This window comes from Acipenser ruthenus, chromosome 19 (genome assembly GCF_902713425.1).
Source record: "Acipenser ruthenus chromosome 19, fAciRut3.2 maternal haplotype, whole genome shotgun sequence".
In the NCBI taxonomy this organism is placed as follows: Eukaryota; Metazoa; Chordata; class Actinopteri; order Acipenseriformes; family Acipenseridae; genus Acipenser; species Acipenser ruthenus.
In genome coordinates, this window is record NC_081207.1 from 1,604,443 (window position 1) to 1,625,231 (window position 20,789).

General features: G+C 45.7%; 2 protein-coding genes across 6 annotated transcripts in view; both read right to left on the minus strand.

Annotated features, from left to right (window-relative positions):
- LOC117424491 (uncharacterized) overlaps nucleotides 1-4,285 on the minus strand; it is a 50,695-nt gene extending 46,410 nt beyond the window's left edge. The window contains exons 1-3 of one of the 3 annotated variants that reach the window (XM_058992301.1): nucleotides 4,081-4,285; nucleotides 3,339-3,476; nucleotides 2,799-2,980 (exon numbers count right to left, since the gene is read on the minus strand). The gene's annotated coding sequence lies outside the window, so the exon portion shown is untranslated. Of the gene's footprint in view, nucleotides 1-2,798; nucleotides 2,981-3,338; nucleotides 3,540-4,080 lie in introns of all 3 variants that reach the window. The other 2 variants (XM_058992300.1, XM_058992299.1) reach the window with 2 other exon arrangements.
- Nucleotides 4,286-4,999: 714 nt separating this feature from the next.
- Nucleotides 5,000-20,789, minus strand: part of LOC117424629 (rab11 family-interacting protein 4A-like) — a 70,674-nt gene continuing 54,884 nt past the window's right edge. For 2 of the 3 annotated variants that reach the window (XM_034928533.2, XM_034928536.2), the window contains 10 exons: nucleotides 20,514-20,549; nucleotides 19,470-19,569; nucleotides 14,466-14,569; nucleotides 13,283-13,423; nucleotides 12,739-12,820; nucleotides 12,438-12,575; nucleotides 11,864-12,022; nucleotides 10,769-10,846; nucleotides 10,349-10,492; nucleotides 5,000-9,599 (listed from right to left, as the gene is read on the minus strand). In XM_034928533.2, the coding sequence (XP_034784424.2) occupies nucleotides 9,483-9,599; nucleotides 10,349-10,492; nucleotides 10,769-10,846; nucleotides 11,864-12,022; nucleotides 12,438-12,575; nucleotides 12,739-12,820; nucleotides 13,283-13,423; nucleotides 14,466-14,569; nucleotides 19,470-19,569; nucleotides 20,514-20,549 (1,099 nt within the window). In that variant the 3' untranslated portion in view covers nucleotides 5,000-9,482. The remainder of the gene's footprint in view (nucleotides 9,600-10,348; nucleotides 10,493-10,768; nucleotides 10,847-11,863; nucleotides 12,023-12,437; nucleotides 12,576-12,738; nucleotides 12,821-13,282; nucleotides 13,424-14,465; nucleotides 14,570-19,469; nucleotides 19,570-20,513; nucleotides 20,550-20,789) is intronic. The other variant, XM_034928535.2, reaches the window with a different exon arrangement.

The following is a 20,789-nucleotide window of genomic DNA, read 5'->3' on the forward strand; positions in this document are numbered from 1 at the left end:
TTTACACACCGACTCCAAGACGAACTGTAAATCACTCAGCCAATTAGAAGGGTGCGGCCCAGTTCAGGTAGTAATGCACAGCCTGCATGATGGGTAGCAATAGAGACATCAATACAGGGATGGGCAAGACAGGTAAAGACTGGACCCCTTCATACCTTTTAAATAGTTATCAAAACCCAGTAATCAAACAGCTTTAATATTCACAGGTTTTTTTTTTTTTTTTTAAATTAAGTAGTCGCCAATGGATTTTTTTACCGCATTTTTTCCCAATTTGGAATAGCCAATTGTATGTATCAATCTTGGTCCACCACTTCAACCCACGTGCTGATTTAGCGAAATGGCGGCAGACACACGCGTCCTCCAAAACGTTCCCTGCCGTCTTTTTTCGCACTGCAGGTCCACAGCGAAGCCATCAGACCTATAGTGCAGGAGGACAACACAGATCTGAATGGCTCCACAGCAGACCCACAGGCGCCCTGACGGCCACAGGAGTCGCTGGTGCGCGGTGAATCCGAGGCAAACGACATAGTCTGGATACAAACCAGCAATCTCCAGGCTATAGGGCGCATCCTGCACTCCACACGGAGCGCCTTTACTGTGCCACTCGGGAGCTCCACATTCACAGTTTTTAATTAATGAAACCCCCACCCTCCTCCCCACAACCATTAGCTAAAGTACGTGGAAGTTGGCTCATAGCGATATGTCAAGAAGGAGGACGTGTGGTTCAACATGATGATCAAAGCTGGCCTTGATCATTGGGAGCTGCATTCCTCACAGCACTGGTGCTGTCGAGTTTCCCAGGCCTCATAGCAATAAAAAAAGGAAGCGACACGGAAAGACAAAACAGCATTTATTGCTGCTGAAGGGATCTGGAACAGTGAAAAGTGGAACTCGGGATCCTCTCAGGACAACAGCAGACTGTGCTCCATTTGAGACTTTAGATAAACCCAGAAGGAAGGAAAACACAGTTCCAAGGCTGGCTAATGTTTTCAATATGCTCCAAAGCACACAGTTATCAGATAACTCCAAGCAGAATACCAAGGCAAAGAGAAATGCAACTGCACATCTCTTATCAAAGCTTTCTACTCCCTATAATAATCCTTAGGCTTGGTGCCTTCACAGTTATTCCTAGAAATAATGTTTGTTTGTTTTACTTTCCCTGTGTTGTGAAAGTACGTTTTCTTAATGAATGAGACAACATCAGCTTTTTAGCGGACGATTTCCAAAAACTTTCCTTCCAGAGAGGCGCATAACACTTTTCCAACATGCTACGTAATTAAACTGCCACACTAAAGGTAACTAAAGACTTCAGGAGGTATTTTTTTCAGGTAATGCAAACTGGGGTCACTGGTTTCAAGACACAGTATCCATGCCTGAGCTCCCAAGCCATGCCGGCTGCCGAAAGAGATGAAATGTGATGGTAAATTTGGAATGTGGAATGCGTTAGTCCACTTGGAAGACCATTGCCCTGGCTGAGAGAGGGGCTGATTGCACCAACACTGATTACATTGTGCTTAGGAAATGAGCCGTTTAGTCAGCAACTCAATGCCGTCCCGGTGCCAGAAATGTCCCAAGCAAAAAGGAGAGAAGAGGCTAACTAGTCTCCTGATGCATGAGTATGTACCCGATACATACTGACACACTGATGCAATCTGTACTAAAGGTTGTCTTTAAGATACTGGGAGCTATAGGAAATGCAGAAGCCTTAATGTACCGTGAATAACAAGAATGCTGGCATGCAGGATACACTACTGTGCAGACTCCTCCAACAGGGTTAATAAAGGCAATGGGGAAAGGGTTTATTGCAGTGTGTGTTCATGAATATAATTCCTGGAGAGCCACCTAGTGGATGCAAAATGTTTCAGAAAATACTGGGCATTTATTGGAAAATGGGACAGCTGTTTAAAAATCAGAAAGTGAGGTTATTACTGTACATGGAATCAACTGCTATGTTTTAATCTAGTACTAAAAAACATTTAGCATCTATCGATCAGTATACCGCAGGATGGTGCAGCGTTCAGTTTTACACCACATTTAAATTATTCATGGGTGCATCTTAACTGCATAGTTTAGCTTTCTGTTTACTCAATCAGATGGGCATTGTTGGCCTACCGGTTGGTTTACATCGTCAAATGTAGTTTTAGCTGCAGGCAGACATGCTTCCTCCCTCCTCAAAGTTTTCTGTTCATTTTTACTGACTTCCTAATAGAAATGTATTCCTTCAGCAGCTTCTAATCACTTTAAAACCTCAAAACAACAGCTGGCTTTTGTCGAATCAAAAGGTTTATTTTCTGAAAAGAGTACAGAATAGTGTGTGAATGCGACAACAATTACAACTGAGTTACTGGACGGGTTGTTTCAGTAAAAGTGTGTGGAAGAATAGAGAACTTACAAGACTGCATACAACTCACAAACCTGCACTTTGGCTCCACAGAATGTACAAAATGTTTCAGCACCATTCTATTACATTGAAACTCTCTGGATATGTACCCCTACTACACCCTTAGATCTTGGGAGTTTAGTAAAATAAAATCATGGAAAAAATAAATAAATAACTGTCTATTTGAGTTATTCATAGATTCAGTGGAGGTTTGACAAGCAACATTCTAACCCAGTATCACAAAACAGATCACACACTACAAACACCACACAATTAAAAGAAAACTTTCCTTTGCCTAATTATATTTTGTTTTTTTTTCACCAAACACACACTCTACATAACTTTAAAAAATTGAAATATTTTGTAATTTTTTTTTTTTTGGCTTGGGTGTAAGCACACAAATAACGTATAAAATAACCTCAAAAAGACTTCACTCTTCCCCATCCTCCGCGTCCTCAAACTGTCCCGGGACGGTAGGGGTGGTGGTGAGAACCCATCTCACCGGCGGAGCGTGGTGGGAAGCCGGACTGTACAGCGACTCCTCCTGCCACGGCAAGCCATCCAGAGGACTCCTTTCCAAACGAATGACATCCTGCGCGCCTGCAGCAGCACAAACACCAAGGTTTCTATGTACTATAAAATGAGATGTACTCTTAAACTTCAAAATGCTCAATCTGAGGTCATAGGTCAAAAGGTTGTAGTTGTACCTTAATTACACACTGGTGCAAAAAAAGGTGTATTAATACACACGTTAAGCGTGCTTTCAATTTACATGCATAAGGGTATAACCTTTCAGAAATACAGATACTGATCCGATCAGCCTGTACCGCGTTTGTGTTTTTAATGGCCTATTGCTAGTATTGGTCTACCTAGGGTAACATTATGGTAGTTCACGACTTGTTTTGATCACGGTCTGTGAAACCAGCCATAAATAATAATAAAAAAAGGGTTTAATCACCATAGGGATGGTCGCTGAGCTCTTCCTCCCAGTCTTCTTCCTCTAAAGGAGGGGTCAAGTACTGCGTTGACACCGGTCCGTCCAAATCGAGGTCCTCGTCTTCATCTCTCCTGGGAACGACCATCACGGGCTGGAGGACTGCAGAGGAAACGGATTATCACCGGCGATGGGATCTATCTGCGGCCACGTGTTTGCACCCTGCTTTTAAAAACACATAACCACCGCTCATTTTTAAAATACAATTTCATCACTGAGGCCTACTCTGGTCTTTTTTTTTTTAATTAACTGAAACTGAAGCTACAACTCCACGTTAATTGTACTTGTAAACAAACAGTTTGGAACCGATAATATATGTTGATGTGGTTAAGAAATGTGGCTCTAGTTATGTAAAAATTAAGAATAAAATATAATTTATGTAGGATAGCTGGTGCAAAGTTTACAAATATTACGCGCGTTATTCCTCTTTCATTACCGACTGAGGTCCTCTGATGACTTCACTGTGCAAAACGGCTGTTTAAGACTTCTACTTCAGTATTGTACTAATGTTTAAGACTTCTACTTCAGTATTGTACTAATGACATAAAGAGCTGTGCAGATGTTAAACTGGACAAAGTAAATGAATGGGTACGCCCGCCGTCAATTTATTTTATCATATGTCGCAGGCTCTGCTCAAACTAAATGAGTGTTTTAAAAAAAAAAAAAACATATATATTATTCTACTGTGTATAAAACAAATACTCACCGGCGACACTAGGGAGTATCAGAAAGATTCATAAATTTCTTAATTCTGTAGTTCTTGGGGCGGTTTGAAAGCTCGAGTTCATCTCCCGCCGGCCGGCCCGCACCTGCTGATCAATTTGCATAGGGCTTTCCTCGCTTCCGCCCTTCTCCAACCAGGGCACAGACAAAACCAGATCTAATGCAGTACTAGGTGCAGGTGCATGGTACATCATTTGCAAAACCCAACACCATACTGGTTAATCTATTATTAATGAAGTAGAAGAGCATGCAAATTCAGTAGACTATTTGTTGACATAACACGAGCATTCAAATATCGATAAGTGTAGTTTATTATTAGTAATGTATAAACGCAGAACAACAGACAACGCAGGCCTGGCTACTGAATTATTGTAGAAAGTACTGTCCTGAAAGTCATTTAAAATGTTATATATATATATATATATATATATATATATATATATATATATATATATATATATATATATATATATATATATATATATATATATATATAGTGTATGATGCAAATATGTTTTTAAAGATGTATTTACTTATGAACCAATGCATCTGTATTATTTCCCTTCCCAGAGCGTTTTATACAGCAATGGTTCCATTTCTTTTGCAAAACACTCGTTGTTCTTTATTAATCCTGCGATTACATGTTTGTACCAGTAGGGGGAGCCTTGCTGCTCAGCAATACACATTTGCACCGTTGTAGGTCAGCAGTAGAGAATATGATTTAAGAATCAGTTATTTCTAAGGGTATTCAATTTGATGGGGTAAAAGCTGGATAACATGAACCGTGCCACTCTCTTTGTAATATTTTGTGTGAACCAAGTTTGCGTAATACTGTACAAATGTCTTAATTTATTTTCTTATATATATTTTTTGCAACAGGATCCCAACACACAACACAGGTCTGCCATATATTTTACTTTAATCATGCCGAAAAGCAAATCATTATATTTACAGCGTAGGGTAATACAGCATCACTCGGTGTAAGGAGTCACATTAGCGTCCAGGGCCAGTGTTCATACAAAACCTCACAGACGTAGAAAGAATGCATTACATGTGACGGTGGTACAACACAACAGTAAATCAATGCTTTTGCATGGCGCCAGGGATAAGGTTACAAGCGAGAGTGATGGAAACATTTGTAGAGGCAATATTGCTTTTACATTCTCTCGTCTAGAGTTCACATCAGTTTGCCTGAGCTATACACTTTTGCTTCTCTCTTTCTGTAGTCTTCCGCGGGAGAAAGACAAAACAGTATAGAAATGCATTCTTTAAATAACATCAGAACAAATAATAATTCCCAGCCAAGTGATCCAAAACTGGGCAACCTGTCTAGAAACCTTCAGACGTTAAATGTGTGTGTGAGGGTGTCCGACATAATGTATGCGTTTAATGAGAAAAGCAGGGAGTGGGTATTGTATTTGGATAAGCTTGCCTAGTGTGTACCTTTGTAATATATGCAGATGGATCCTGTCTTTCATTCATTTGTTGCAAACCAAGGTCTGCATTTTCTCATAGAAAAGGAGCTCCAGAGTATAGTTTAACCTTATCCTTCCCTACTTCACTTGTGTATTCCACAGCTATTTTAGAGTCGGCTCAACACAGAGGATTGGGGAGCTGTCTTAGTCTAGAAATGTGAACGCAAGAATATAAGGTGATAAGTGTGGCACATAAATAGCACAAGCACCAATTCCAATAAAGTTGTTAAGATATGATGGACAGCATCAGCAGGATGCCATAGCAACATGACTTCACAGGCCTACCTCTATCAGGACCACTGGTCATGTGTTCCAAACCCATTGTGTTGCTATTGGCTGATACTGCTGTGCTGTTTCTTTAGGGTAATGTTATGTTTTATTCACAGCAATAAACTGGGATCATATTGTTATCCCATTGGCTTTTACATTAAGGGTTTACAGCAACTAATTCATTTAACTGGACAGCAGCTGATTAGCTGATCTATTTAACAGTGGGCAAGACGTCACTGTATTTAAAACAGGTACGATCTAACAAGCACACTTCGGATTACCAGCCTGCTAGATGTAGGGACCTGCCTCTCTGTCGCCCTGGTGTTTCTGGGTTAGTGATTGTGCTGTCATTGCCTTTGTATGGGAGGTGAGAAAAGCAGTATTGCCTCATACAAATTAGAATGGGTTGTTAAAAGCAATAGAAACGTCCCTTTATCAGCCCCCAAAACAATCAGAGGTCAGGAGAATCGGTGACCAGTGCAAAATAAATATTCTTAAACCACAAAACAGACAGCCGCAAAGGTCCCACTCTGTTCCCATAGTAAACGACCCAGCGCATTAGACAGAAGGTTAAATACATTTCTTTTGTGAATCACATAATTCTTTTCTTCTTTTTTTTTTTACAAAACTTTTTTTTTTTAACTTGCAAACAATAAGTTGCTTCTTGATCAAAATACAAATGAGTGCTGCAGATTTTTCACAGCGCCCCCTCTCTATGCATGACATCATTCAATTTCCCACAGACTGTAAAAAAAGAGTTTTACACATTGATGTGTGGCACACAAATACAAATAAGAACTTTTTTTTTTTATATATATATACAATTTACAATTTATGAGAAAATGTTCAGACATAGATTAGAACACACAAATATCAAAGCCTTCTATAGAAGCTGGCCAAATAAAAAACATCATCATCATTATCATAATAATAATAATAATAATAATAATAATAATAATAATAATAATAGAAGGTACAGTCGTGACACTTCTTGAGTAAAGGCACAAATACCAGAAAATAACAACATGCAAAAACAGAATGACGGATTGTGCAACAAAGCAAAACTAAATGGTCACAATATAGTTTACAGCATTTACATTTTCTCTACATACGACTCTTTTAAATACTGCATGTGCAACATTTACTGCTTCTGTAGCATCTCAGTAATTTTTTTTAACTTTCTATAAGAAATGAAACAATCACAATTATGAAATGATACATTCATGGCATTTACATATGTGTTTATTGTGCAAAGTTCACACCAAAACATACCTGCTTCTTTTTTTTTTCTTTATGGCGATTCCTCGCTCTACTCCTGTCCTTGAAGGCCTGTGTGCTGTAGCTTGTCCTACAGTGATTAATGATCATGTCTTTTTGTACTGTATATATCATTTGCTTACTCTGAGGATAGAGGCAAGGTCTACATTATAGCTTGCAGAGCAGAAGCCTAAATTCTGGTGACTTACACAATTATTCAAAGTTCCTAAAGTGGAGCGTGCTTTTCCATTGTGGTTCCTTCATTCCCTGTTCCCTTTTGAGTCCTTTTGTTAAGGTTGTTAATTGACTGTCCTGTGTATGCACGCAGCACATTGCAGATGTGTACCATGAAATAATGCATGTACTAGTGCTGGATATTACTGGGGGGGGGGGGGGGGGGGGCTCATGATATAATAGATCATTCTGATCCCCAGGCCACAGAAACATGTTGTCATGAAAATATCCTACACCAGCATTTCAGCACCCTTGTGCTTACTGCCGCTACTGGCACATTAGTTATAACTAAATAAAGGTTGCCCAAGCTGATCTAAACCACAATCATGTTGCATGAAATCTACTACAGGTTTCAAATCCAAATGGTTTTCCTGATTTCTGTTCCAGATTGAAACCCAAGGATTCTGAAATTGCAGCACTTAAGCCTTGAACCCTCAAATAATGAAGCCTTCCGCTTGCAGGTATCAGATTAGCTGTCCTTCACTAAAGCGTCACATGATATTGGTACAACCACATGTTGGCTTACTGGCCTGAGTATACTGGATACAATCCCTTACACAAGTTTTGAACAAGGGAGGAAAGTGAAATCCACAAATCAGCAATGTGACGTTTAGACATGTCTGTCTTTCTCATTCCATGCGATGCCCACACTTAGAACCCACCAGAACAATATGTCCCGAGCTGCTTATAGTGCGTCTCCCGGCCATGCTTCCACAGCTGCTGCAGAAACACGCTTGATCAGCATGACCGCAGGGAGCCGTGCAGTAGTCTGAGTTCTGGCCTCCCCCTGTCCTCTCCTAACTCCAGGACCTTGCTCTCTCTCCCATTGAGTGACAGCTCACTTCAGTCCAGCCTGTATCAAAGACCCCCTGAACAGCACCGGATGTTATCAAGAGACTAAACCCTGGATGCAATGTCCCAGCCGGGCTAGTCTCGCTGTGCCTCACCAGCAGTGGTCCCTGAAGCAACAGCCTTCTGGTTTTAGACCCCAAAGCCAACGCAGAGCTCCCTGTAGGTCCCATGCCATGCTCCTGCACTGTGAGTGGGATTCAAACCAAGCTACCAAGACCCAACCACCTCCACTTCGTATTAATAATATTGTCCTGTCATTCTGACAGTGGTCCATTGCTTACAAACCACCCTCCATATAAAGACCATTTAGCTGTACAATTTGACTGCCCAGCAACATTCAATTCTGGCGGCAGTAGACATGTTTAATTTTTGTATTCCTCATCAACCAGAGATGAGGATAGTTTCTCATTGTGGTCACAAAGCTCCCCAGCCCTCTGATTGCTCACTGCTATCTAGCAAACTCCCAGAATGGTGAGTTCTTGTGAGCTGTGAGGGTAGCCAAGCCTGGGAAGGGAATCTATGTTACTGTGGGGTTCAACATTCACACAAGATGCAAAGTGCTCCATGGTATACTCTGTAACAGTCGCTAGCTCAACTCCTGGAGTCCCAGTCCTTAGCCATGCTGTTTCCCAAAACCCTTCAATTAGTCTCTGATGCAACTGTGTGTCGACCGCACAGTTTTAAGAGCAGCCTCCCTTCTTAACGTATCAGCAGCCCTGCATGACATCCAGAGGAAGAGACCTGCTTGCAGCACCCACAGTAAAACAGTTCAAGATCTAGCAGCTACATCTAGAACTTGGCTGTACGAGGCACCACGGACTGTTACTGGGGAAGCACTACAACACTGACCTAATGCTGAGTTACTGGCTTAGCGTTGGCTTCATCTAACACTGTACCTTCATGCCCAGAGGTAGGCTTTTTTTTTTTTTTAACCCAGTTATCGTAATAGTATTTTCCAGTTATAACGACTATCTCTAAAAGCTTCTTTGAAAGAAGACAGCAGCCTTGACTTTTTTTTTCTTCACAAAAATCGGGAAAAAAAAGTGCACGAAAGACTATACACATCTTCGTGATTCACAGATTACTACAGCAGGTATCAAAACATCCTTGTAAACACAAAATAACTTTCTGAGCAGTAACAGCGGGTGGAGCAGCTGCAGGTGGTGTTGTTTGGAGGCTGTTTGTTCGTTCTTGCTTTGTGTAGCTCTCTCTCTCTCTCTCTCTCTCTCTCTCTCTCTCTCTCTCTCTCTCTCTCTCTCTCTCTCTCTCTCTCTCTCAGTCCCTTATAGACACATTCCTAGTCCTTGATTTCCAGTATGGATGGATTGTGATCCAGGATGGCGAGAATGATCTTGTCCATGTATTGCCTCAGACGGAAGTTTATCTCCTCCTGTTCCTTCAGGGCTTCCATGAGCTGCAGGGAAACAGAAACAATGCAGTAAAAACATGAGGAAATTCAGGGGATCGGGGCCCTATTCACAAAACCTGAAGGACTGTTTTTAAGAACCGTTTTTAAGAGGTGTTTTGTTTCATGAAGGACAGTTTTGATTTTATTTAATTAAATCAAGTTCGTTCTTCACAAAACCTATTTGTTTTAAAGAACTGTTTTACCTATGGGAAATAAAAAAAAAAAAAAAAAGCAAACAAACAAAATAAAAACAGTCCTTAAGAAAAACATTCCTTAAAACAGCCCTCAAAGTTTTGTGTTAATTCACCACGCCACTCCTCTCCAGTAATCACACACTCACTTTGGGCCGTGTGCAGTCCCTGCAGTTTACAGGAATAGTCTGTAACACTGTGGGAATAAATCAAAGCACGAACATCTGCCGCGACACAGCACCCCGCTATGCAAATAACCTCCTGCAACAGTTCTGCAGGTATCTATTTTAAACCTGTTTTAAACAGAAATAAAGCAAACAGGCCTATGTTAGACCACATGCAGAGTTTTTCTTTTTTCTATAAAAGTGCACGCACTTCTGTCTTAAAAAGACACATGGAGTCTGCTCCCTCACCCCCTAACAGAAAAGGTGCTCCCTCCAGTCCAGGGCTGGCTTGACGCATGGAGACTGACCTGCTCCCTCCCTCCTTCATCCCTTAAGATGAAGGGTGTTCCAGGCGAGCAGCATTCCTCACACTTAATCACAAGGGCTGTAATTTGTTTACCTCGTCTCTCGACGCATTGTCGATCTCAGCGGCCAGAGACTGGGCTTTTGTGTGGGTTGCAAACAGGTTCTTGGCTTCGTAGAGACTGAGGCTCAGGATCTGTCCATTCAGATCATCGTTCTGCTCTCGGAGTTTCTGGTTCTCCTGCAGGAAAGAAAAAAAAGGCAAGTTGTGAGCTAATTGTTTCCCGGAGTGAAAGGATTGAGGTTCCCAGGAGCTGCAAGGAGGGAAATGTTTCTACAAATGCACTCCTAGAAAGCAAATACAGACTGTTATTTTAAGAAGGAAGCTTTCTTCTGAATCAAAGCTATAAGCTGATTGTTATTCCTGACACACATGGGCTAGTGACATGAACAGACAGTGACTCTAAACACAGTGGATCCTTGTTAGTTCAATACTGTAAAGTTAAAATAAGTTTACCAGCAAATTGGGGAGAAGGAGGACCCCGCTGGAAACAATATGTTGAATTTCAGCTGGGATATCCTGGGAAATTAATTTCTGAATAAATAATAAAAAAAAAGTTATAAAAGAAGGAAGAACTCGCTGGTTAAATGTCTGTTTTTACAGTGGGTACTTCTTACGACAGTAGTGGGGGGTCAATGATAAAATAATAATAATAATAATAATAATAATAATAATAATAATAATAATAATAATAAACACATCAAAATATGAGAATGTCATTAAAAGCAATCTCAACTGGGACTTAATTTGGAGAAGGGGAGGGAGGGACAGGTCTGAACGGGAAGGGATAGGGGTCCACTCCTCGTAGAACTTGGAACTCATTTTTTTTCTAATCATACATTTTAGGTGTACTTGGTTTCTTTTCAACAAAACAATGGTACCAGTGGTTCTCTGAACAGCTCTGAACAGCTCTGATATGGAGCCATGTGCTGTCAGTGTGTTGCAAAGCGGTCTATCTCCTGTTCTAAAACTGGCAACAGAAAAGAAAGGAGGCCTCTGTCTTGCAGCTTTCTCAGGCAAAAATAATTGAGTCAGAAAAAAAAAAAGTGAACCAAATTGATATTCTTGGCAGCCGGTAGCTAGGTACTGTCCAAACAGTGCTGTGAATGGCTGGGGGAAGCAGTCACCCATAGGGACCCCAAGACACTGGAAGGAGGCCAGGCATAAACACAGGGTTTAGACCCATAAGAGCCAGGATGGACTCCTGAATAACACAATGCAATCTGCATGTACCCCGCACTGCCGATCTTATCTGAAATGCAATGCTTGCTACAATCCAACGTTGTAAAATTAGTTTTTTAGACGTGCCACAGAAAATGCAGCGGCTTACTGTGCTTGCTCATGTAAGGAGGCAGGTGTAATTTTTCTAATTCGTGAATTAATTGATTCAGTTACCTGCGAAACAACAGCAGTCACAACACATCACGCACGATTACAGACAAAGGTTTTATTTTATTTCCATTCGGGATAGCTGACGAGTCAGGCTGGATCATGCTTCAGTCTAAGGTGGTGGTAAGTTGGAAAAAAAAAAAAAAAAAAAAAAAACCACACCTGTTTGAGACGCTTGATCTCGTGCTCCAGCTCCATCTCGCGGGTCTTGGCGTTGAATTCAGACAGGCTGGAGGAGGCGCTCCTGCCCCGACCGGGTCGCTCTGTCTCCAGCTTGAACAGTTGCAGGTGCTCCAGCTCCTTCCGCAGGTCCTCAATGAGCTGGAGAGGAGAGAACCGGGGGAGATGAGGGGGGAACAGGGGGACGAGAGGGGAACGGGGGAGAATAGGGAGGAGAACAGGGTCTTAGACTGCTGTAAAACAAGGAATACCCCCCAAATGCTTGCAAAAATACGTCTGGTTTCACAGACCCCGATTAGCACTAGTCTTGGACTGCTTTACCTTAAATAACATTAGCTGGTTCGAGATTAGTGATAATCGGGGTCTGTGAAATCAGCCAATAAAAGAATCATCCATACCTTTAATACACTCCGCCACAATTCTGAAGGTAAAATTCTAGAGCCGGAACTGCTGGTCTACCGCTTATAGTTTTACCTTGGTATTTAAAGTCTGTATGGTAATATTGCTAGTTTAGAGGCGTGACCCGTAACGCTGTCTCTCTCTCGATCTCTCTCACCTCCTGCGTGGCCTCTCTCTCCTTCTGGAACTCATGCCGGTTCTGTCTCAGCTTGTCCATCATCTTCTTGTACAAATCCATCTCGTCCTTCAGCCGCAGGCTGGTGTCCTCCAGCTTGTATGTCATCCGCTGCCTTTCCTAGGAATAAAACGCAGAAACAGTTCATGACGTGGAAATACATGAAGAAGCGAGGGGAGTGAAAGTCAGCCCCTCAGCTCCCCCTTGTGGCTGCATTGATATAATCTGGACATTGATAACTGCCATTTTAGAAAACAAGAAATCCAAAAGACCAAATAATTACCTCATCCAGTTTCTCTGTTTGTGATTTTAATCTGTTTACGCTGCTGCCCATCTCCCCGTTTTCGTCTTCCAGTTGCTGTACCCTGTGGACAGGACAGGATTCAGACAATAAGCAAGCCGGCTGGTGAAACAGTTCCAACTAGTACTGGAACCAGGAGATGGTCCTGTCAAACTCACTAAAAATAGGTGTGGCTTGACAGGCAGTCCTGTCTTGAAATTAAAAGACTATACGCAGCATCCCTCTCGCTTTACTGTTTAATATCCCTCGAACCTGCCTCCAACAACTGAGAAAAGGCCTCATGAACTGCAAGCTTGATTTCATTTACAAAAAACAAAAAAAAAAAAACATGCTTCTGTGCCCTCTAAGGCATAATTATTTGGTTTAGTAAGGCGTACTCTATACTCTCACCTTCTGCAATTACGCCTGCTTCATACTTTCCTTTAATTTTTAAATGATGTTTAAACTTCCTAATGCTGCATGTCCCTATTTTGAACAGTGTCCAGTCCAGCCCTGTGCCTCTTCTCAGCCCCTGATCAGCTGGTACCTGTTGTTGAGCAGCTCTATCTCTGTGCTCTTCTCCCTCTCCATCTTCACGTAGGCCTCTCTGTGCCTCTTGATCTCCTCCTCCAGCACCTGCTCTGCTCGTGCCTCTTGATCCTTTATCTGCTCCTCCAGCTCATGAACCCTGATCACACAAGCAGGACACCCGGGGTCAAAGGACTGCTGACCAATCCATTTCCATGCCTCCCTTTTAACCCTTATTCCTCCACCCCCAATACAATTATGTTCCCTCATTGCAACAACTCCCCAGAGCAGCTCAGGAGATCTGAAGGTCAGTGGCTGTCCTCCGATCCCATCTCCTCTTTACACCCAGGAGCTCAGCAGCAGTCAGAGAACTACCAGCCTCTGGAGGGCAGGAGTCCTCTTGAGCTCACTGGTCACCGTGCTAGTGAGGGGTCGCTGTCTGTTATTAGCTTTTTTTAACAGTATTACTGGTCCTCCTTTATTTTGCTGAGAATCTTTATCATTTATATATGGTGATATGCAAATGTTTCAGATACATGTGAACGGCTGCATCCTGGCCTGGTGCCTTTGCTGTAAGTTGCGTGGTCTGATAGACAGCCGAATCCTGACGATCAACTGAAAGACTGGAAGCTGCAAGAGCAGGTAATGCAGGGTTAATGATGACCGGGCTTTGTGAAAGCATCAGGCCAGTACATGACTCTGGGGGGGACAGTACCGTTGTGGGACGCTGTTGGTTTGAACCCCAGTTCACCAGCGTGCACAGATGTGGAATAAAGCGACTTGGCTTGGAGTATAACCACACATGCTGTGGCTTACCTGGTGTGGAATGCTAGAACTGACACAGAACAAGCTATATGGAACACAAAGAAACAAACCAATGAAACCTGCAACCAGACCCTGCAGTAGCTCATGATCTCCTTTGTCCTGTTAGACCTGGAGTGAAATGGCCCTCCAGAGCCGGGAGTGGACACCTCTGCTCTACTGTATGGGCAATTTCTTTTATTGCATCTTTGTGTTTGTTCCCCATGGCTTGTTCTGTGCCAATGCCAAACTTCGGCACTCTACATCAGTTAGATAAGCCACAGCACATGTGGCGCTTCCCCAAGCGACTTCACACCAGCCCTGTGTATCTCCCCAAATCGTTTCCCTGCTTCCCCCGCGCCCCACCAGGTGTTTGTTGCAGATGGTTACTGCTGCCGTACCTGTGCACCAGTTGTGTGTTCTCCTGCTTCAGCTTGCCCTTCAGGTCCCCGTTCAGCGAGCTGTCATTCTCCAGCTCCGTCACCTTCTTCTCCAGAGAGCTCACCTGAGGAGCGTTTCACAAACAAATTAATCCCGTCCCTGCATCAAAGCGCCTCTCCGGACAAAGCCAGCTTTAGTAAAATACTAGCACACCTGCGTCACATGCAAATCAACCATGCCGCAGCCTGCAACACACTGCACATGACTTCCCTGCGAGTTCCTCTTTGGTAAATAATTGGATCCTAAGTGGCGCTATACCATTTCATTCTTTAATAGAAAGGCAAATGGCAATACAAGACGCAGACAAGGAGGATGTTAAAATGTTTGGATTCAAACAGTATCTTTGGTTATTTGTGGTATCTGTTATGGCTCAGGCAGTATCGTAGCGCACTATATCTATATCCATCTGTATTGCATTTATTCCTTTTGACTGACAGGTCTTTAACAGAAATCTGTTTGGAATCGAGGACAGCACTGTTTTATGATTCCCTTTATGATTAAAACTAAAATCCAGACATTACAGAACACACCTGTGGCGGAGTGTCCCGCCCCTATTTATTATTATTTGTATTTTTGTTTGCGGCGCGGGTAAAAGCGCCGCGTCTTTTGTTATTATATTTAAAAACCCCGTGAGGATGCATGGCTGATCAGCTACTGATTATTTAACTAGCTGACAGTCATGCATCCTTACCAAACGCGTGCAGACTCTGGCCGAGGGATAATAAGATAATTACCAACTAGTTAATCCCTCGGCCAGAGTATATAAACCAGCAGCACTCTGCACTCGGGGTTGAGAGTGTAGAGGAGAGTACGGGAGAACGGAGAGAGAAAATAACATTTAAAAAAACAATTGCTAAAACGTGCTGGATTAGCCAGCACGACACTTACTTGTTTGTTTGTTTATTCGTTTGGCCCTCGCGCCTTTTTGTTTTGTGTTTTTGTTTAATATTTTGTTTTGTTTATTAAATACGCTGAGTGCACTAACACTCAGCTTCAACTGCCCATCCACTGTTTGGTTTGAGTTACTTCCTGGTCCGTGACGTCATCCACATCACCACTGCGAGCCAGCCTGCCACATATGGTGTCCTGCGTGGGACAAACAACGCCTCCAACAGCCGGACCAGGATTGAAAAGTGCGTTTTTTTTTTTGTTTGTTCGTTTTTTTTTTCAAATTAAAAATGGGGAAAAGTAGCCGGAGGAGAAAGCAGCAGCAGCAGCAACAACAGCAGCAGGAGGCGCAGCAACATCAGCCTTACCTTGCCACACTGGATATCTGCCTCACCTGCCTGAAGGGTGAGGAGTGGTGCTTCGCGGTTGGTGAGGTTGGGCACGTGGCACCAGACCAACCCCCTCCATGGCAGGAGAAAGAGGAGCCAGAGCGTCCAGTGAGGGAGGACCTGCATCCTCCAAAGAGGACGAATGCACTCTCCTCTGAGGGAGTCTGGGACTGGCTGGTGGAGCCGGGGAGGGATTATGAGGAAGCCCTCCCTGCAGTGATCAACCTCCTGTGGGCAAGAGATGGGGAGCGCTGGGAGGCCTGGGAACAGCAACACCACCCAGCTTCCCTCCCAGACATCGCAGCCATGGTGTTCAACTACCTGGCTGCGGATATGGGAGAGACCCTGCTGCTGCCGTCTCCAGCGCCAGAGGGAGAGGAGCCATCGCTGCCGTCTCCAGCGCCAGAGGGAGAGGAGCCATCGCTGCCGTCTCCAGCGCCAGAGGGAGAGGAGCCATCGCTGCCGTCTCCAGCGCCAGAGGGAGAGGAGCCATCGCTGCCGTCTCCAGCGCCAGAGGGAGAGGAGCCATCGCTGCCGTCTCCAGCGCCAGAGGGAGAGGAGCCATCGCTGCCGTCTCCAGCATCAGAGGGAGAGGAGCCATCGCTGCCGTCTCCAGCGCCAGAGGGAGAGGAGCCATCGCTGCCGTCTCCAGCGCCAGAGGGAGAGGAGCCATCGCTGCCGTCTCCAGCGCCAGAGGGAGAGGAGCCATCGCTGCCGTCTCCAGCGCCAGAGGGAGAGGAGCCATCGCTGCCGTCTCCAGCGCCAGAGGGAGAGGAGCCATCGCTGCCGTCTCCAGCATCAGAGGGAGAGGAGCCATCGCTACCGTCTCCAGCATCAGAGGGAGAGGAGCCATCGCTACCGTCTCCAGCATCAGAGGGAGAGGAGCCATCGCTGCCATCTCCAGCATCAGAGGGAGAGGAGCCATCGCTACCGTCTCCAGCATCAGAGGGAGAGGAGCCATCGCTACTGTCTCCACCAGCAGAGGGAGAATGCCTGCTGGTTTCGCCTCCACAGCCTGGGGAGGAGCCCGAACGTCCTACGCCCGAGTGGGAGGAGCCCGAACGTCCTACGCCCGAGTGGGAGGAGCCCGAACGTCCTACGCCCGAGTGGGAGGAGCCCGAACGTCCTACGCCCGAGTGGGAGGAGCCCGAACGTCCTACGCCCAAGAGGGGGGAGTCGGTGCGTCCACAGCCCAAGAGGGAGGAGTCGGTGCGTCCACAGCCCAAGAGGGAGGAGTCGGTGCGTCCACAGCCCAAAGAGGGGGGAGTCGGTGCGTCCATAGCCCAAGAGGTGGAAGTCTGCGCTTCCACAGCCGTAGGACCCAAGCTGCAGTCCCAAGAGCCAGAAGGGGAGGAGTTACAGGCTCAACCCCCTGAATTTTTCTGGGGGGGAGAAGGGCAGGATGCTGGTGTTCCCCAGCAGCCTCTATTTATGCTGCTGAAGGGAGCACGGCACACACCAGCCCAGCCGCCACAGCAGAGGGAGCCAGCACCGCCACAGCCTCCCTCTGAGTGGCCAGCATCCGCCCCATCGCCTCTGCCTCCACCACCACCAGGAGCAGAGCAGCAGGAGCTGCCTCTGTCTCCACCACCACCAGGAGCAGGGCAGCAGGAGCTGCTTCTGTCTCCACCATCACCAGGAGCAGAGCAGCAAGAGCTGCCTCTGCCTCCGCCACCTCCACCAGCAGAGGGTGAATGCCTGCTGGTTCCACATCCACCGTCGTGGGAGGACTGCTTGCCCCTCCCACCTCCACCAGCAGAGGGTGAATGCCTGCTGGTTCCGCCTCCACCGTCGTGGGAGGACTGCTTGCCCCTCCCACCTCCACCAGCAGAGGATGAATGCCTGCTGGTTCTGCCTCAACCGTCGTGGGAGGACTGCTTGCCCCTCCCACCTCCACCAGCAGAGGATGAATACCTGCTGGTTCCGCCTCAGCCGCCGTGGGAGGACTGCTTGCCACTCCCAGCTCCACCAGCAGAGGGTGAATACCTGCTGGTTCCGTCTCAGCCGCTGTGGGAGGACTGCTTTCCCCTCCCACCTCCACCAGCAGAGGGTGAATACCTGCTGGTTCCACATCCACCGTCATGGGAAGGACTGCTCCTGCCCTGCCTCGCACCACCCAGGGATGCCTGCCTCGCATCGCCTGGGGCTGCCTGTTCCACATCGCCTGGGGTCGCCAGGGATCCTGCTTCGCCTGGGGTCGCCAGGGATCCTGCTTCGCCTGGGGTCGCCAGGGATCCTGCTTCGCCTGGGGTCGCCAGGGATCCTGCTTCGCCTGGGGTCGCCAGGGATCCTGCTTTGCCTGGGGTCGCCAGGGATCCTGCTTCGCCTGGGGTCACTACACTGTGGTCGGAGCCCCACGGAGGGGAGCTGCCGGCCATGAAGAAAGGGGGGGAGGTCAGGAGACCAGCTCCCCCAGCCGCACTTTCGCGGCCGGAGATCATGTGGTCAGAGCCCCACGAAGGGGAGCTGCCAGCCATGGAAAAGGGGGGGGAGGTCAGGAGACCAGCTTCCCCAGCCGCACTTTCGCGGCAGGAAATACTGTGGCTGGAGCCCCGTGAAGGGCAGCTGTCAGCCATGAAGAAGGGGGGGGAGGTCAGGAGACCAGCTTCCCCCGCAGCAATTTCGCTGCAGGAGAAAGGGTGGCCAGAGCCCCACGGAGGGGAGCTGTCGGCCATGAAGAAGGGGGGGCAGGTCTGGAGACCACCCCCAAAAATTTTTTGGCCAGAGGAGCTGGCCGGTGCGCGGGCCATTGGAACACTACGGCTGTTTGGGTGGGAGGAGGACATCCCACCGTGGCCGCCACCTTTGGCCCGTTGCTGCCCCTGTTCCTGCGCCGGGACTGCTGACCGGGACTTTGGGGACTAAGGGGGGAGGTGGCCGAAAAGGCCATGTGTGCTGCGCACAAGGGGGGGCATGTGTGGCGGAGTGTCCCGCCCCTATTTATTATTATTTGTATTTTTGTTTGCGGCGCGGGTAAAAGCGCCGCGTCTTTTGTTATTATATTTAAAAACCCCGTGAGGATGCATGGCTGATCAGCTACTGATTATTTAACTAGCTGACAGTCATGCATCCTTACCAAACGCGTGCAGACTCTGGCCGAGGGATAATAAGATAATTACCAACTAGTTAATCCCTCGGCCAGAGTATATAAACCAGCAGCACTCTGCACTCGGGGTTGAGAGTGTAGAGGAGAGTACGGGAGAACGGAGAGAGAAAATAACATTTAAAAAAACAATTGCTAAAACGTGCTGGATTAGCCAGCACGACACTTACTTGTTTGTTTGTTTATTCGTTTGGCCCTCGCGCCTTTTTGTTTTGTGTTTTTGTTTAATATTTTGTTTTGTTTATTAAATACGCTGAGTGCACTAACACTCAGCTTCAACTGCCCATCCACTGTTTGGTTTGAGTTACTTCCTGGTCCGTGACGTCATCCACATCACCACTGCGAGCCAGCCTGCCACAACACCCCAAACACTTTACAGTACATAAGCAAACCCCTGTGTCTGTAACACCTACGCTGAAAAACCTCTGTCTCTATTGAATCTAACTGAACACTGCAACAGAACAGGGGGGTAAAACACATGCTGACGTATTTACTTGATTAAGCCAGATGGTATTGCAAGCACAACATTCCTGAAACACACATGCAGCACCTGCAGCGAGAGACACTGAGAGCTTCTTCCTTACCTTCTCGGTGATGTCGTTCTCACAGGAATCAATGCTGTCTCTGAACAGATCCTCTGTGCTGCCATTGCTGCTGCTGAAGTTGCTGTTGTGAAACAGTTGCCTGTGAGAAAGTGAAACGCACACACATTTAGCAAGTCAGCAGATCAGGAAGGTTCCCGTCCCATAACTGTGTGATGAACATCGCTGAGCAGGGGGGTGAATGCGAACAGCCAGTGTGGCTGCTTTGATCTCTCTGCTTGGTTATGATAGGAGTGCGTTGGAGAGCTCACAATATATTCTCTTTGCAGATGTTTGTCTTTGTAGCCTTCAGCTCAGTTTGTGCTACAGTGCAATGTTTATTGCATCATTAAAAGAATCAAAAATACTGCAGATGTTCCAAAAGCAAGATATATATTATATATATGGTAGCAGAGCGGGGAGGGGGTTCAAATCCTCCCTGTCAAACACACATGCAAAGTATAGCTGCCTATACTTGTTTCTGTGGGGAATAAAAACCCACAGAGCATTCATTCAAGACTGCTGAGAGAAGGACGCAGGAAGGTGTGTGCCCTGTTTCTGAACAGTACTGGGTGTTAAACTGTGTGTTTGTCTACAGGTAAACAGCTTAGCTGTGTGGTGTGTTAGTTCGGGTGATCCTGGCGGTTTAGTTAGTGCTATGAAGGAGCTAGGTTTTTATTTGGTTTTTGTTTATTTTTGTATTATTACAAGTGCGTGTAAAAGTGCTTAAAACTAAGCTCCTGTGTTGGGTCAAGTTTTAAAAGGGTCAATGAGCTGCAGACTCATAAGTCAACCCACAGCTAGCACAAAACAGATTTGTTAAGTGAAACCTGGTTCTTTAGCCAATCCATTTGTGTGCCCCAGACTCTCTCACAACTTCTACATTTAAGAGTTTGCTTGTTTCACGGTTTGAGGAGTTACACTTTTATTTCCTAAAAACACATGCAAGTTCTGGTCCGGTGGGGTTATTTGTATATCTGTGCACATCATCATGTATGCCATTGGGCATAACCTTTTACAAAACAAGAGGTCTTGTTAGTTACTTACCGTCCAAAGGCAGTGCTTGTTATTTTCCTGTTGGGACTGTGAAAAAGGAAAAGAAAAAAGTATGTGAGTACCCTAACTGAGGCACATCAATAAAACCTAAAAGATTCATGTGTTTTTAAGTTTTCTAGTTGTACAGGAAAATAAACTATCCTGAAACAACATCATTGAGCAGAGATGTGCTTTCTGGAGGAAGGGGGCGATGCACGACAATCGACTGCACCAGCTGACCAGACGTCTGACCTGGCAAACGTTTTTTGCTTCACATGCATTATCGCT